This window comes from Melitaea cinxia, chromosome 30 (assembly GCF_905220565.1).
Source record: "Melitaea cinxia chromosome 30, ilMelCinx1.1, whole genome shotgun sequence".
NCBI lineage: Eukaryota > Metazoa > Arthropoda > Insecta > Lepidoptera > Nymphalidae > Melitaea > Melitaea cinxia.
The window spans coordinates 3,278,655-3,295,079 of record NC_059423.1 but is presented as its reverse complement, the minus strand read 5'-3'; the positions used below and the strand labels follow the sequence as shown (position 1 = coordinate 3,295,079).

The following is a 16,425-nucleotide window of genomic DNA, read 5'->3' as shown; positions in this document are numbered from 1 at the left end:
TGACTATTTAATGGTTCCTTTTGATAATAATAGCTATAATGAAAACTGTGGAAAATTTGTGTATTTGCTTTATTTCATTTAGTTATATCTTTATCTTTAACATACACACATCTCTTCCTAAGTTAAGCAACTTAATGCTAGTGTTTTAAGTAACAGCTGACAGATCCGGCTATATATATTGTTGTATATGTTCTTTATTATGAGTTTTGGTTACTTTATCTTTCCTTATTATATTATTATCTTCAGGTTAGTGAACACAATGCTTTCCTAATGATGCTCCTACGTGCTCACTGTGAAGCGAAGCAACTACGCCATGTCCATGACACTGCGGAAAATAGGTAAATAAAATATTTTCAACGCAACGGTCACAGCACTGGCCGCTACGCTGGCGGTCGTGGGTTCGATCCACGGTCACGACAGACATTTCTATTGGCCATATAGATTATCTATCGTAGTCTGGGCATTTGTGACAAAATCCTATCGGGCCGTTGATTGTGAAACGTTTATTTATTATATTTTTAATATGTTAACATGTATTTAAAAAAAGTGAATTGATTTAGTTCTACGCAAGAATCCGTTTTCAGGACAGAAAAGTAGTTCAGTCTTACTTAAGACATATTAGTGGTTTTTATTTATTAATTACTAAAGAAAATATTATGATTTTAAGTAGAACTTTTTTATTGTGGAAAAGTACTGTTATAACGTTTTAGAATTGTTCAAGTTAACGAGATGTTCGTATTTGAGGCCAGACTCATATACATATAATTATGTATATGTACTGATGTATGTTAATGTTATATTCGCATACCTACCATTTAAAGAATTACAGCAGCTTATTGCTGTAAATTTTGATATTATAAAATACAGTTTTAACGAAACCTGAAATGTATTTTTTTCATTTGGCTTTTATTCACTATAAAAAATAATGCACACAGATAAAATAGTAGTTTATAAAAATACTACAAACATTCTTTCGTTTAGTACAGAACCGAACATTTTGTCAGCAGTTAGTAACTAAAATAATTCTTAAATTCCAGATCAGAATTTTTGAACCAATACCTAGGTGGTAGCACTATATTCATGAAAGCTAAAAGATCTCTGTCCAGTGGTTTTGATCACCTTCTTAAGCGAAGGCTGAGTAAAGATGACGTACATAAAAAGGTAATTCATATATTTTTTAGTCTCTTATGTAGTTTATCCTGTTTCTGTAAGATATTACCAAAGTTTATAGTAAAACACAGTTTTTTCCACGAAGTGTGACAAGATAGGGAGGATTCCAAATTTTAGACATCACATTTCAAAATATAATATATGTGTAGGTATATAGTTATTAGTATTAACATAATTTTATTTTCCATACCAATGTTGGAATGATGTTGATTTTAAAAAAAATGTAAAGGGAAATAAAAAAAAGTTAGGTGCAAAAATTGCAAAAATGTGACGTCATACTAGAATGGTCTCATAAATGAGACTATCTGCGACTAGGACGGGGGAGAGGTCAATCATGAAATTCGTGTGCCCTAATTCATGGATTTATGGATCGAGCGAGCGATGGCGTTATTTGATTCGTTTATTTACCATTTGATATGGTATTAATCTTTTTCTTAGACTAGTACGCCTTTTTGTGCCAATTTATAGAGTCGATCTGAAGGAGTAGAACTCCAGTCGTGTGTCTGAGCTGACACACACAATTTTTTTCAAGTCATATATTTCTAATATTACTTAAAATATTACCTTACTTTTTAAATTCATTCGGATTTTTGGCTATAGATGCAAATCGTAGGGAAGAACGAAAAATATTCAACGCATCTTTTACGACTTTGGTGAACATACATAGGTTTATGCAATGTTATTTATTTTTGACACTTTAATTATACTATTACTATTAAAAGAATCCTAGTTATTGTATTTTGTACACGTTTTTTTACTTCTTACAGGAGACATCCCCAATACAATCACCAAGTGTGATAGAAACGCCAACAGATCCAAATAACTCAGATCTCTTGACACCAACTGATACAAACCGCTGTAAATCATTATCACCGAATAACGCAATGGGTATGTTTTGTTTATAACATACGGCAAACAAGCTTACGGCTCACCTGACGGTAAGCGAATATCGTAGTCTATAGACGCCTACAACATCATAAGCATCGAAAGTGCGTTGCCGACCTTACACTCAATCCCCCTCCCTTCACGCCCTAGGACCTTACTCATCACAGGAACACAATACTGGATGAGAGCAGTGTTATTTAACTGTGATCTTCTGTAAGGATGAGGTACTTTCCTCGACGGACTGCTTCAGATTTTGAGCAGAATATTTTTTATAACTCAATTGATGAATCAGGGTAGCAAATAAGATTTATTTACCGGAATTATAACTTCCGCAAGTTGCTAATGCGCGCAGTTGCCATTTTGATTTTTAAATATATCATTTGTTTTTCTTTTAAGGAACTAAAAATGGTTTAAGTATAGTAGATACTAATTTTGACAAAAAATATAAAAATTTTAACTTAATAAACGTTTCTGCAGACCAACCCTCATCCCCAAAATCAAACAACGTGTCCTTCGACGATGGAGTAGAAGACAATAAAGAGGAGACATCAGTCAACTCGCCTATGATGGATATGTAAGGAATTAATATTTCATTCATGTTCAGTTCATACACTCTTACTACCAATTTAGACATTAGAACCGATTTCACTAGTTTTGGTACATAAGCAATTTATGACAGATTTAGATCAATAAATTGTGGGATTGGACGTGGCAGGTGCGAATATTTTGATGGAACGGCCTTTTTTGGTGAAATAAAATGAAATATTTATTTTGCCATATGGAGTTTTTTTTTGTATCTCTAGGTCGGCAAACAAGCGTACGGCTCACCTGATGGTAAGAGATTACCGTAGCTTATAGACGCCTGCAACACCAGAAGCATCGCAAGCGCGTTGCCGACCCAATCCCCAATCCCCCCAGGAGCCTCAACTTATCAATTAGTTGAGCAATTAAAATTGGTCCTCTTTGAGCCGGATATACTATAAGGGGTTGTCTATTATTCGAGTGAGAGACACAAGTCACCTGAAAGAGCTATTTTATGGGTGGCGCGCGCATACCTTATATTAAAAATTATAAATAGAGGTAGAGGAGATATAATATATTAAACGTTTACTATTCTATAACTAAAATAAAAGTTTATTATTTTACAGTTTTCTAAAAGTAAGCGACTCGCGAGCTACCGCCAACGAAAGTGGAAATGAATCAGACGCGACATGGCGTCAAGCTATATATGAAAAAGTCGTACAACCTGGCAAAGATGAAGGTAATAACTATTTTAATACTAGCTGATCCGCCAAACGTTCTGGCGAATTAATAGACAACATTATAGGGGTATAAAAATAGCCTTTGACCTATTCTCAGTTTTACCAAATATACACAAGAAAATCTTAGTAATCGGTCTTGGAGGAGTTCTGTAATTGACACTCTGACGCCAGGATGGATGCATATTTAACTGTTTAAATGTTGATTATTACTAATTATTGACGTCATCTTTGTACAGCGGTCACAGTTTTAGTTATTGCGCGGTAAGCGTCTATAGGTTTCTATTTTAGAGTACTATTGTTTTAATTAATTAAAATTTAACTAATTCAAAGATTCAAACCACCGTTTTAATTTTTAAATCACGGTTAAGCACAGTTAAGGAGTAAACTGCAGTCACGTGTCTAAGCTGAAACACATTTTTTTTTTATATTTCTAGGTGTTTTTATATTTTATGTTTCTAGGTTTTTTTCTACAAATTATTGCTAATGTTGCTTGCTTATTTTATTTGTATGGTGTACAATAAAGTGTTAAATAAATAAATAAAAATAAATAGGTGACCTACAACAGACTAATCTCCTAGGACACCCAGTGTCGCCTCCTGGTAAGAGAACAAAGGAACAACTACGTCAGCTGTGGAAGATGGCGATAGACCAAACTATATTACTTGTTAGGATGGAGAAAGAAAACGCTAAGTTAAAAGGTAAGTTACGTTCGTTAAGTACACACCAGGCGATGGTGCAGTAAAAGTTTGTTTATTTTATTTAAAAAAGACGTTAAATTAACGAAACATTAAATTTCAAATATGCCTTAAATTTATTTTGAAGTAGTATTAAATTTTAAATTACTTAAATACACCAGGTTAAAAAAAATTTTTTTTCTTATACATATACTGTATTCTAAGTAAAGAAAAAAAAATCTTTTACAAACTTTTAGAAAAAGAAGAGTCGTCAGCGGTGAGACGAATAAAGTTGGAATACACTGAACTTGGAACCTGTGATACTGGAGCAACTTGTATGTGGGATTCCTTGCTAGCTAGAGATTCATCCCATCCCATCGCTAAAGTGGATAGGCATATGCTGAAACAAGCAGTAAGACAAGGTAAGTAGTCCTACATGTGAGCATTAAAAATTACTTTGTTCAAATAGGCTTCTAAAGCGCTTTTGGATCGTCAATTTATGAATGAAACCTAAATGTAAATTCTGCAGAGAACAATTGGCAAGAAACTCCGAAGTTGAAAATGTCCCAAAATTGGCAAATTTTTGCCATTTTCTACCGAGTTAAGAGTTCAATTAATACTGTGGATCTAAGACTAGACAATTGTCTAGATGCAAATAAAGGCTATCTATACTATATATAAAGAGGAAAGATTTGATTGTTTGTTTGTTTGCAATGAATAGTCTCCGAAAATACTGAACCGATTTGAAATTTCTTTTTCACTGTTGAGAAGCTACACTATCCTCAGGTGACATAAGCAACATTATATTTCGGATCAAAAAGAATCTTGTCGCGGACGATTCGAGTCGCTCGGCGTTGAACACGGTAAAATGGAAGGAGCTGGTATTGGGGCGCTCCAGCCCACGTTTCTTTCTTTGAGTTCATGTGCCACCCATAATTATATTGAAGGATTTTTGTATAGCCAGCCTTTTTCAAATGGGTCAAAAATGTTTTATGGCCAATTGTCAGATCTTCAGCTATATTGTAACTACTCAAATGTTCATCTAGCTCCACTTTTTCAAACACGTCGTCACGATCATCCGTAACTGGGTGACCAGAGCGAAATGCTTTTTTGACATCAAAATTTCCTGACTGAAAACGCTTATACCAATTATGTGCTACTTTGACTGACATTGCATTGGGTCCATAAATAATAATAATTTTCCGTTTTTTAAGTAAAATTTTAAAATTTACCGAATTTCTTTGTTCGATTTACCCATTTTGGGTATGACCACATGAGAAAAAAATGCAAAATAGCGGAAAACTATTTTTATTAATTGAAAATTTTTAATTTATAGAAATTGCTTACTATTTGAAATAGTTCGTCGGTTTATGTATTTACAGTTGGTTAAAGTGCCGCTGTCAGTCAGTATATATTTATTTATTTATTTAATACCACCAACAGAATTACATGTTTAAAAAAAAATTACAATTAGTTATATGCTAAGGTATTAAATATATACATATAATTCCTCTTAAAGGTAGTTACAGCATGCGCTTTTGACAATTAGTCATCTGCCTATTCAAAAGATTTTGAACTTAAATACAGCTAGGTTATCTGCAAAGATGTCTAATGACTCGTTTTTAACCGTAAATTCTCTGTAGAGCCTACTCAGTCTAGGGATGAGGGAATAATAACCGAGGTTTGTTCTCTGGGTTTTATAAGCGAATAGTGAAATGAGATATAGTGGTATGCGAGAGGGAACGATAATTGAAATTTTGCTTAGGAGTTCTGAACTATCCACAGTTCCATTCACTAGTTTGTGTAAGAATACTATATTAAGTAGCTTGCGCCGGTTCGAGAGTGAGTTTAACCGAAACTTATTTAGCCGCGAGTAGTAGGGCATCTTTTGTCCTGTCCAATAGAATAAAATTGCGTAAACCGTCTCTGTATACTTTCCAATCTATCTTTATGGGTCTGGTAATTATGGTTCCTAATGGGCGTTCAATATTCTAGCTTACTCTTTACTAATGTAGTGAATAAATCGCGAACGTACTCCAATTTCTGTAATTGATAACATATTTTCCATTTCCATATACCAATAACATATTTTCGCTCAACAAAAAATCGTTTACGTGTGAATGTAATATATGAACATTTGGAAGGGTTAAGCTCCATTCCATTTAACTTACACCATTCGAAAAACTCTATTGATATCTTCTTGTAAAGACTTAACGTCATGCTTATTGGTAATTTCTTGAGCAAGCTTTAAATCGTCAGCATAAATTAAAGATTTGGAATTCTTGATGCAATTAGTAATATCGTTAATGAAAATATTAAATAGTAATGGTGCTAAAATTGATCCTTGAGGAACACCAGACACAGCGAGATAAAATAGAGAATTGTGACCTTTGATAACTACGTATGAGCGTCAGTTGGCTAAATATAAAGAGATCCAAGACCTAACAGGAGAGTGCCAAAAGTTGAGAGTTTTGCCACAAGCAGTTTGTGGTTTACCCTGTCAAATGCTTTTGAGAAATCGGCGTAAACTGCATAGACTTGTGTATACATGTTGTAACGAAATTCATGAAATTAGCTATATTTGTTATGGTAGATCTACATTCAATAAATCCATGTTGAGATTCTGAGAGGGCACGCTGAACGTGGCGTGACAAGATTGGGTGTAGCAAAGATAAATTTGAAAAATTATTGTCACGTGTCCCGCAGGCATCCCCCGCACGTCTCGAGGTGGCGTGTGGTACTTCCTGGCGGAGCAGGCGGCGCTCGCGGGCGCGCCGCCCGACGCGCGCGCCTTCCCGCTCTACCACACGCCCTACCGCGCGCTGCTGGCCGGCCTCACCAAGCACCAGCACGCCATACTGATCGACCTGGGTGAGTGACGGTACCTCTAGTGCAACATGCGGACACAGTACGCGTGCCACTTCCCGCTCTACCACACGCCCTACCGCGCGCTGCTGGCCGGCCTCACCAAGCACCAGCACGCCATACTGATCGACCTGGGTGAGTGACGGTACCTCTAGTGCAACATGCGGACACAGTACGCGTGCCACTTCCCGCTCTACCACACGCCCTACCGCGCGCTGCTGGCCGGCCTCACCAAGCACCAGCACGCCATACTGATCGACCTGGGTGAGTGACGGTACCTCTAGTGCAACATGCGGACACAGTACGCGTGCCACTTCCCGCTCTACCACACGCCCTACCGCGCGCTGCTGGCCGGCCTCACCAAGCACCAGCACGCCATACTGATCGACCTGGGTGAGTGACGGTACCTCTAGTGCAACATGCGGACACAGTACGCGTGCCACTTCCCGCTCTACCACACGCCCTACCGCGCGCTGCTGGCCGGCCTCACCAAGCACCAGCACGCCATACTGATCGACCTGGGTGAGTGACGGTACCTCTAGTGCAACATGCGGACACAGTACGCGTGCCACTTCCCGCTCTACCACACGCCCTACCGCGCGCTGCTGGCCGGCCTCACCAAGCACCAGCACGCCATACTGATCGACCTGGGTGAGTGACGGTACCTCTAGTGCAACATGCGGACACAGTACGCGTGCCACTTCCCGCTCTACCACACGCCCTACCGCGCGCTGCTGGCCGGCCTCACCAAGCACCAGCACGCCATACTGATCGACCTGGGTGAGTGACGGTACCTCTAGTGCAACATGCGGACACAGTACGCGTGCCACTTCCCGCTCTACCACACGCCCTACCGCGCGCTGCTGGCCGGCCTCACCAAGCACCAGCACGCCATACTGATCGACCTGGGTGAGTGACGGTACCTCTAGTGCAACATGCGGACACAGTACGCGTGCCACTTCCCGCTCTACCACACGCCCTACCGCGCGCTGCTGGCCGGCCTCACCAAGCACCAGCACGCCATACTGATCGACCTGGGTGAGTGACGGTACCTCTAGTGCAACATGCGGACACAGTACGCGTGCCACTTCCCGCTCTACCACACGCCCTACCGCGCGCTGCTGGCCGGCCTCACCAAGCACCAGCACGCCATACTGATCGACCTGGGTGAGTGACGGTACCTCTAGTGCAACATGCGGACACAGTACGCGTGCCACTTCCCGCTCTACCACACGCCCTACCGCGCGCTGCTGGCCGGCCTCACCAAGCACCAGCACGCCATACTGATCGACCTGGGTGAGTGACGGTACCTCTAGTGCAACATGCGGACACAGTACGCGTGCCACTTCCCGCTCTACCACACGCCCTACCGCGCGCTGCTGGCCGGCCTCACCAAGCACCAGCACGCCATACTGATCGACCTGGGTGAGTGACGGTACCTCTAGTGCAACATGCGGACACAGTACGCGTGCCACTTCCCGCTCTACCACACGCCCTACCGCGCGCTGCTGGCCGGCCTCACCAAGCACCAGCACGCCATACTGATCGACCTGGGTGAGTGACGGTACCTCTAGTGCAACATGCGGACACAGTACGCGTGCCACTTCCCGCTCTACCACACGCCCTACCGCGCGCTGCTGGCCGGCCTCACCAAGCACCAGCACGCCATACTGATCGACCTGGGTGAGTGACGGTACCTCTAGTGCAACATGCGGACACAGTACGCGTGCCACTTCCCGCTCTACCACACGCCCTACCGCGCGCTGCTGGCCGGCCTCACCAAGCACCAGCACGCCATACTGATCGACCTGGGTGAGTGACGGTACCTCTAGTGCAACATGCGGACACAGTACGCGTGCCACTTCCCGCTCTACCACACGCCCTACCGCGCGCTGCTGGCCGGCCTCACCAAGCACCAGCACGCCATACTGATCGACCTGGGTGAGTGACGGTACCTCTAGTGCAACATGCGGACACAGTACGCGTGCCACTTCCCGCTCTACCACACGCCCTACCGCGCGCTGCTGGCCGGCCTCACCAAGCACCAGCACGCCATACTGATCGACCTGGGTGAGTGACGGTACCTCTAGTGCAACATGCGGACACAGTACGCGTGCCACTTCCCGCTCTACCACACGCCCTACCGCGCGCTGCTGGCCGGCCTCACCAAGCACCAGCACGCCATACTGATCGACCTGGGTGAGTGACGGTACCTCTAGTGCAACATGCGGACACAGTACGCGTGCCACTTCCCGCTCTACCACACGCCCTACCGCGCGCTGCTGGCCGGCCTCACCAAGCACCAGCACGCCATACTGATCGACCTGGGTGAGTGACGGTACCTCTAGTGCAACATGCGGACACAGTACGCGTGCCACTTCCCGCTCTACCACACGCCCTACCGCGCGCTGCTGGCCGGCCTCACCAAGCACCAGCACGCCATACTGATCGACCTGGGTGAGTGACGGTACCTCTAGTGCAACATGCGGACACAGTACGCGTGCCACTTCCCGCTCTACCACACGCCCTACCGCGCGCTGCTGGCCGGCCTCACCAAGCACCAGCACGCCATACTGATCGACCTGGGTGAGTGACGGTACCTCTAGTGCAACATGCGGACACAGTACGCGTGCCACTTCCCGCTCTACCACATGCCCTACCGCGCGCTGCTGGCCGGCCTCACCAAGCACCAGCACGCCATACTGATCGACCTGGGTGAGTGACGGTACCTCTAGTGCAACATGCGGACACAGTACGCGTGCCACTTCCCGCTCTACCACACGCCCTACCGCGCGCTGCTGGCCGGCCTCACCAAGCACCAGCACGCCATACTGATCGACCTGGGTGAGTGACGGTACCTCTAGTGCAACATGCGGACACAGTACGCGTGCCACTTCCCGCTCTACCACACGCCCTACCGCGCGCTGCTGGCCGGCCTCACCAAGCACCAGCACGCCATACTGATCGACCTGGGTGAGTGACGGTACCTCTAGTGCAACATGCGGACACAGTACGCGTGCCACTTCCCGCTCTACCACACGCCCTACCGCGCGCTGCTGGCCGGCCTCACCAAGCACCAGCACGCCATACTGATCGACCTGGGTGAGTGACGGTACCTCTAGTGCAACATGCGGACACAGTACGCGTGCCACTTCCCGCTCTACCACATGCCCTACCGCGCGCTGCTGGCCGGCCTCACCAAGCACCAGCACGCCATACTGATCGACCTGGGTGAGTGACGGTACCTCTAGTGCAACATGCGGACACAGTACGCGTGCCACTTCCCGCTCTACCACACGCCCTACCGCGCGCTGCTGGCCGGCCTCACCAAGCACCAGCACGCCATACTGATCGACCTGGGTGAGTGACGGTACCTCTAGTGCAACATGCGGACACAGTACGCGTGCCACTTCCCGCTCTACCACACGCCCTACCGCGCGCTGCTGGCCGGCCTCACCAAGCACCAGCACGCCATACTGATCGACCTGGGTGAGTGACGGTACCTCTAGTGCAACATGCGGACACAGTACGCGTGCCACTTCCCGCTCTACCACACGCCCTACCGCGCACTGCTGGCCGGCCTCACCAAGCACCAGCACGCCATACTGATCGACCTGGGTGAGTGACGGTACCTCTAGTGCAACATGCGGACACAGTACGCGTGCCACTTCCCGCTCTACCACACGCCCTACCGCGCGTCAAATACGGATATACGTAGATGGAATATTAAATCGTTTGTATCAAAACTCGATATGTTAATTAGCTTTAAAAAAAAGGAGTTGAAATAATAAAAGTAATGGCAGTTAATGATTATGTGACTGGCGGACTTCCATTGAATATCTGTATGATGGTCAATTGTGCGCCTGTCAATTCAAATACTGACAACGTTAATTTTCTAATGATCGTTAAAAAAATTAATTAAAAGCCACTAACCCTAAAGACGAAGAAGAAAAAATGTTTATCTCTACTAAAAGAGCTATCTTCTAAATGCTGTATTAGATTATAATAATAATTACGTAAACCTATCGAATTCTCATTGCGTAAATTACTTTATCTACACTAATGTTGTAACATTCTACTTATGTTTCCAATACTTGACTTATAATTACTACTGTTATAGCGCAAACAACAAAACACTCAATTTAAGCAATTTCACATGATGGTATAATATCCACATCGATATCGTAAAATCTCATTATAACATCGCGCGCATGCGCGCAGCTGCGCTCTCATTGGTTAGATTTTAATGGCGGCAAAATCACTGTGACAATACACGTACGCGTGAATTCAATTTAATAAATTAAAAGTTAAAAATGGATAGCGACGATGATATTTGTACGCCTCCGGATATTCTAGAATTGGCAACAAAATTAACTCACAATCTTTTGCCAGAAAAATCTAGAAAATTATATGAAAAAGAATATAATAACTTATTCCGACTCCGTCTACGAGCTCTACTGCTTGCCCCGCGACCGCTACAGCTGCTGGATCAATAATTAACATTAACTTTCAAAATTGTACCATCCAAAATTTGAACAATTATTATAAATAAACTATTGTCAGCTTTTACTCTTGTTGTTTGATTAACTGCATTAGTGAAGATAAAGTAGTGTATGCAACTGCATATAACACGGGTATTAAAACACTCGTTACTATTATGAAACTCGCTGCGCTCGTTTCATAAACTCACACTCGTGTTTTAATACCCTTCATTATATGACAGTTGCATAAACTACTATTATGACATCAGACATACATAAAAATTATTATAATTTGTCAACAGGACGTACATTCCCTAAGCACTCCTACTTCGCATCGGCCCTTGGACCGGGACAACTTGCGCTGTACAACATACTGAAGGCGTATTCCCTTTTAGACCCCGACGTGGGCTACTGCCAAGGACTGAGTTTTGTGGCTGGAGTCTTATTGTTACATGTAAGTATTGAATTTTAAAGTTATAATAAATATATATTTCGCACAAAATCAGATACGAAGTTGTACGTGACGAAAGTCATGTATTTTGAGTCAAAATAAAATCCATATTCTTAATGTATTTAGTTCTCAAGGGAAGTCTGGAAATGAAACTATTTCCGTTTCATACAAACATTTATTTATTAAACTACTCTAAAATAAATATTAGTTTCGTTTTTTCATATTTATATTGACTATAAGATAATTCATATCAATATTTTTATTGAGGTTCTTGAATACTTCTAGTTGTACTAATATCGCAAAAGAAACTAAAAAGATCTGGTGACCAAAAAGGAGTAATGGCAAAATGTATAACTTTAAAGAAGAGGCAAAAACTGAAAAGTAGAATTCTTGATTACTATTTAAAACGAAATTTAAGGACAGTATATACTATAGAAAGCAAATCAAAAATTTGGTTCCAATAAAATTACATCTTATCTTTAATTACAGTAATTTAACACTAAGTTTGATGTATTTCTAGATGGATGAAGCTGAAGCGTTCACTCTTTTAAGACATTTGATGTTCAGAAGAGGTATCAGGAAGCAATACCTGCCGGATATGAGCGCTTTACAAGTTCAAGTGAGTAAAATTTATTTTAAAACTTGCTCTGAATCTGGAGCATCCAGACGGGAGAAGACCTCTCAACCTTGCAGAAGACCACGGCTAAATAATAAGTACCGCTATTAAATAGCTGTATTCCATTGGAGAGAATGTCTATCAGAAGCGTGGGGAAGCTGTTGCAGCGTCTATTAACTATGGTAACCGCTCACAATCGCGTAAGTCCTACGTTTTTTTTTGCCTCTCAAGTCAATTTAAGAAAGAAACAAATATCTATAGTTTTTTTTCATTCACAAAAGTTTATCTAGACATTACTAAAAGCAATAAGATTCCCTTGTACTTTTATTTATATGCTTTAAATCAACTTCTTTGTTACGTATTTACTGCAATGTGCCAAAAAATGTTAATCTATTTATCTTCTCACAAATATCGGTACATCCAGCTGTACCAACTGTCCCGCCTACTCCGAGATCACGAGCCAGAGCTCCACGCTAAACTGGAATCTCTGGACATATCTCCAGCTCTATACGCAGCGCCTTGGATGCTGACACTCTTCACCAGCCAGTTCCCCCTGGGCTTCGTTGTCAGGGTATTTGGTGAGTGAGATTTTTACGTACTATAAGTTCGAATTACATAACATTTTCGGATTTATATTTTGAAAATGAGGATTGAAACCGATTTAATTACTTTCGGACCAAGTCAAATGTAATGTAAGTTACTAAAAAATGTTTTAAGTTTGTCCCTATTTTATTAAACGGTTTTATTTAGCTCACCCCGTTTGTTTTATTTTTTAAAATAGCCTATTACACACGAGTATACTTCCAAATGTTCTTGATTTCATTGAGGTAGGGCACAGCAGGAAATATCTTGCTCAAAATTTGTAGCGAATCGACCGGGAAAGTGTCTCGACCTTAAAGAAGATCACAGCTAAATAGCACTGCTCAAGTAGTGTTGTATTCTGTGTAAGTAAGATAGAGAGCTCCTGGACAGGGTCTGGAGTAAGGTCGGCAACACAGCGATGCTTCTGGTGTAACAAGCGTCTATAAACTAAGCTAACCGCTTACCATTATGCGAATCATTCGCGGTTTGTCAAGTACATTTGTACAAAGATTTATTTCTCGTTTTGGTGTATAAATATGCCTAATGGGTCTCCTAGCCTTGGAGAGCACGTAAAGTCTTGTTTATAGTGTTATAATTGTGATACGATCGTTATTCTTGGTAGGAAGACATACGTACATAGTATACAAGCTATGACATAAATATAGACTTAATAATAATCTCTCTTCTAGACCTTATCTTCCTGGAATCATTCGAAGTGGTATTCTCAGTATCGTTGGCCCTTTTATCCGCTCATAGGGACGGTCTGATGATGTGTGAGAGTTGTGAGGAAGCAGCAGAGTACTTGAAACACAAATTACCAGATATGGACAAGGCAATATATGAAAAAGTTATGAAAACGGTAAGTTTGGATCACTTTCTTATATTAAAAAATGAAATATTGGTGTTATGGTCTATGGCCGGTTAGTACCCATCGTCGACCAGAGTCGATTTTAGAGCACTTAAAATAAAAGCTGCCATAATACGCATTATTAGAGAAAGCCCAAAAATACTCGTCATCATTACAGCCTATACAGTCCACTGCTGGACATAGGCCTCCACAAGTTTACGTCAAAAATAACGTGAACTCATGTGTTTTGCCCATAGTCACCACGCTGGGCAGGCGGGTTGGTGACCACAGTACTGGCTTTGTCGCACCAAAGACGCTGCTGCCCGTCTTCGGCCTGTGTATTTCAAAGCCAGCAGTTGGATGGTTATCCCGCCATCGGTCGGCTTCTTAAGTTCCAAGATGGTTGTGGAACCTTGTTATCCCTTAGTCGCCTCTTACGACACCCACGGGAAGAGAGGGGGTGGCTAAATTCTTTAGTGCCGTAGCCACACAGCACGGCAAAATACTCGTCAGATATCGATCAAATGGGGCCACGTGACAAGCGCCAGCTTAACATACATTTACATAACAAAAAAATAAACAAATAGGAGAAGTGAGAACGTCTGTCTTTATTGAAGTCTACTAAAAAAAAGTTCTGTTTGAAATGAAACGTTGAGTGAAACGGGTCTTTTTTGATTATACTGGGGTTTGATGTGTTGTTAACGTGAATGTGAGGAAGAGGTAAAATGTAAAATTTTAGGAATAAATGTGTGATACTAGCCAAAGTTAGTTTAATTTATTATTTTAATAACGTATGTTATGTGCAGATAACAATCGAAAAGTTCAAAGAAAAAACAAGTGCGCTTAAAAATGAATCACCTTTTAATAATTGTAAACTTTTTATTTAAAAACAATCGTTCCAAATGCCTAAGATAAACTTAGGAGACCTAATTGACTTATCAAACATTTTTCTTAGTCAAAAGAAATTCTAAGGCTATCTATATAATATCTCATATAAGGTAGAAAATCAAAATAAGTACAAATGATACATACAACCTTAAATTATTTTCCAGGTCTCAAAACTCGATATAAGTCGTCAGTTAACAGAATACGCAGTAGAATACAGCGTGTTAAGAGAAGAAATGCCAAGATTAGCAACTCTGACTGAACAGAATAGACATTTACAAGAAGATGTCAATAAAATGAGCGCTGAACTTGATGTAAGTATAAATACATTCAGAGGCTACAATTTTGTTTCCTGTATTAATTTTAAAGTGAAAACTTTTGACATAGTTGGTAAAAAGGTTAAAAATCCTTCAAAGTTTGCTGGATTTATAGTGACTGTTATTTGAAGTCAGGTTTCGAAGCGTCTGTTTCAATATAACTTTTTCTTGTTAAGATAAACTTCATTAAATAAAATGTATTCAGTAACTAGTAAAAAAAACTTATTAAGATTTTTAAAGTGTAATTATTATATATAATACCTACTTAATTTTACTATTTTATGTCGCGAGTCTTGCAAAAAAAAAATACAAATTTCACTCAAAATTCGTATTTTAATTTATTTTTTACTGATCTAATACCTAATTTTTTACTTTTGGTAGTACATAAAATATTATTAGTTACGACAAAATCAAGTATATATGATGTATAATTCGTAATATTTTTTGAACAGTCTGCAATGGACGCAATTGAGAACTACCAAAAAACTCAAACCCGTCTCGAAACCCAAAACAAAATGATGGAGCAACACCTGACTCTACTCAGTCGCTACATATCCGCCCACCACAAACAGGATCTACCGAATGAAATCAAGAAAATCGTCCAAAACTACAGCAAGAAACTATCTTTTGGATCCAAGATCATAACCAAATTGACCTCAAATGATACAGACGATGATTTCAGAAAGAACTTCAAGCAAGGCATGAGCACGCCAAATCTTTTCTCCAAGATTACAAATGAGGATGTCTTAAATGCTATCAATAAGGAAAGGAATATAGAAGATAGGAAACAATTCCTAATGAAGAAATCCCAATCAGTACATTCTGGATTAATATCAAACAAGCATTTCCCACTTAAGGTTCTAGAAGAGAAAACCGAAGAAGTCCCAAGAAGAGACAGTCTAAGAATAGATAATCTAGCAAACGATAATATAAGAAATTTGGGCAGGAAAACGTCTGGATTTTTCGCGAATACCCACGAACAGATACGACAGGAAAGGCTATTTGAGCAGCAATTGAAACACGATTTTGATGAAAATCTAAAGAAATTGGACGAAAAATTGACCAAATCATTAACTCCCAAGTCGTATTTGGATGATTTGGCCATATTTCAGAGTAAAAAGAGCATGTCTCTCAATTTAAATGCTAATAATGTACAAGATAAGGTTAATGATAGCGGTTTTGTGACTCCGCTATCGCCTAATGATAGTTTTAAAAAAGATAATATAACTATATCTCATCCGCTCAGCGGTTGTGATGTGGATATAAAATTTGATGGGCAGTTAACAAAGTTGAAGCAAATACGACCATTGAAAAGTAACAACTAAAAATACTAAATAATAAATTTAGAAGTATTGAATAATATTTGTCCAACTTTCAAAGTTCAAAACCA

At 41.1% G+C, this 16,425-nt stretch overlaps 1 protein-coding gene across 1 annotated transcript in view; it reads left to right on the top strand.

The window, feature by feature from the left end:
* LOC123668309 (TBC1 domain family member 1) overlaps positions 1 to 16,425 on the top strand; it is a 69,875-nt gene extending 53,450 nt beyond the window's left edge. The window contains exons 10-23 of the mRNA XM_045602070.1: positions 247 to 338; positions 1,038 to 1,161; positions 1,938 to 2,058; positions 2,533 to 2,629; positions 3,204 to 3,316; positions 3,869 to 4,015; positions 4,249 to 4,413; positions 6,698 to 6,862; positions 11,640 to 11,791; positions 12,309 to 12,407; positions 12,829 to 12,982; positions 13,676 to 13,845; positions 14,886 to 15,032; positions 15,488 to 16,425. Of these exons, the coding sequence (XP_045458026.1) occupies positions 247 to 338; positions 1,038 to 1,161; positions 1,938 to 2,058; positions 2,533 to 2,629; positions 3,204 to 3,316; positions 3,869 to 4,015; positions 4,249 to 4,413; positions 6,698 to 6,862; positions 11,640 to 11,791; positions 12,309 to 12,407; positions 12,829 to 12,982; positions 13,676 to 13,845; positions 14,886 to 15,032; positions 15,488 to 16,360 (2,619 nt within the window). The 3' untranslated portion in view covers positions 16,361 to 16,425. The remainder of the gene's footprint in view (positions 1 to 246; positions 339 to 1,037; positions 1,162 to 1,937; positions 2,059 to 2,532; positions 2,630 to 3,203; positions 3,317 to 3,868; positions 4,016 to 4,248; positions 4,414 to 6,697; positions 6,863 to 11,639; positions 11,792 to 12,308; positions 12,408 to 12,828; positions 12,983 to 13,675; positions 13,846 to 14,885; positions 15,033 to 15,487) is intronic.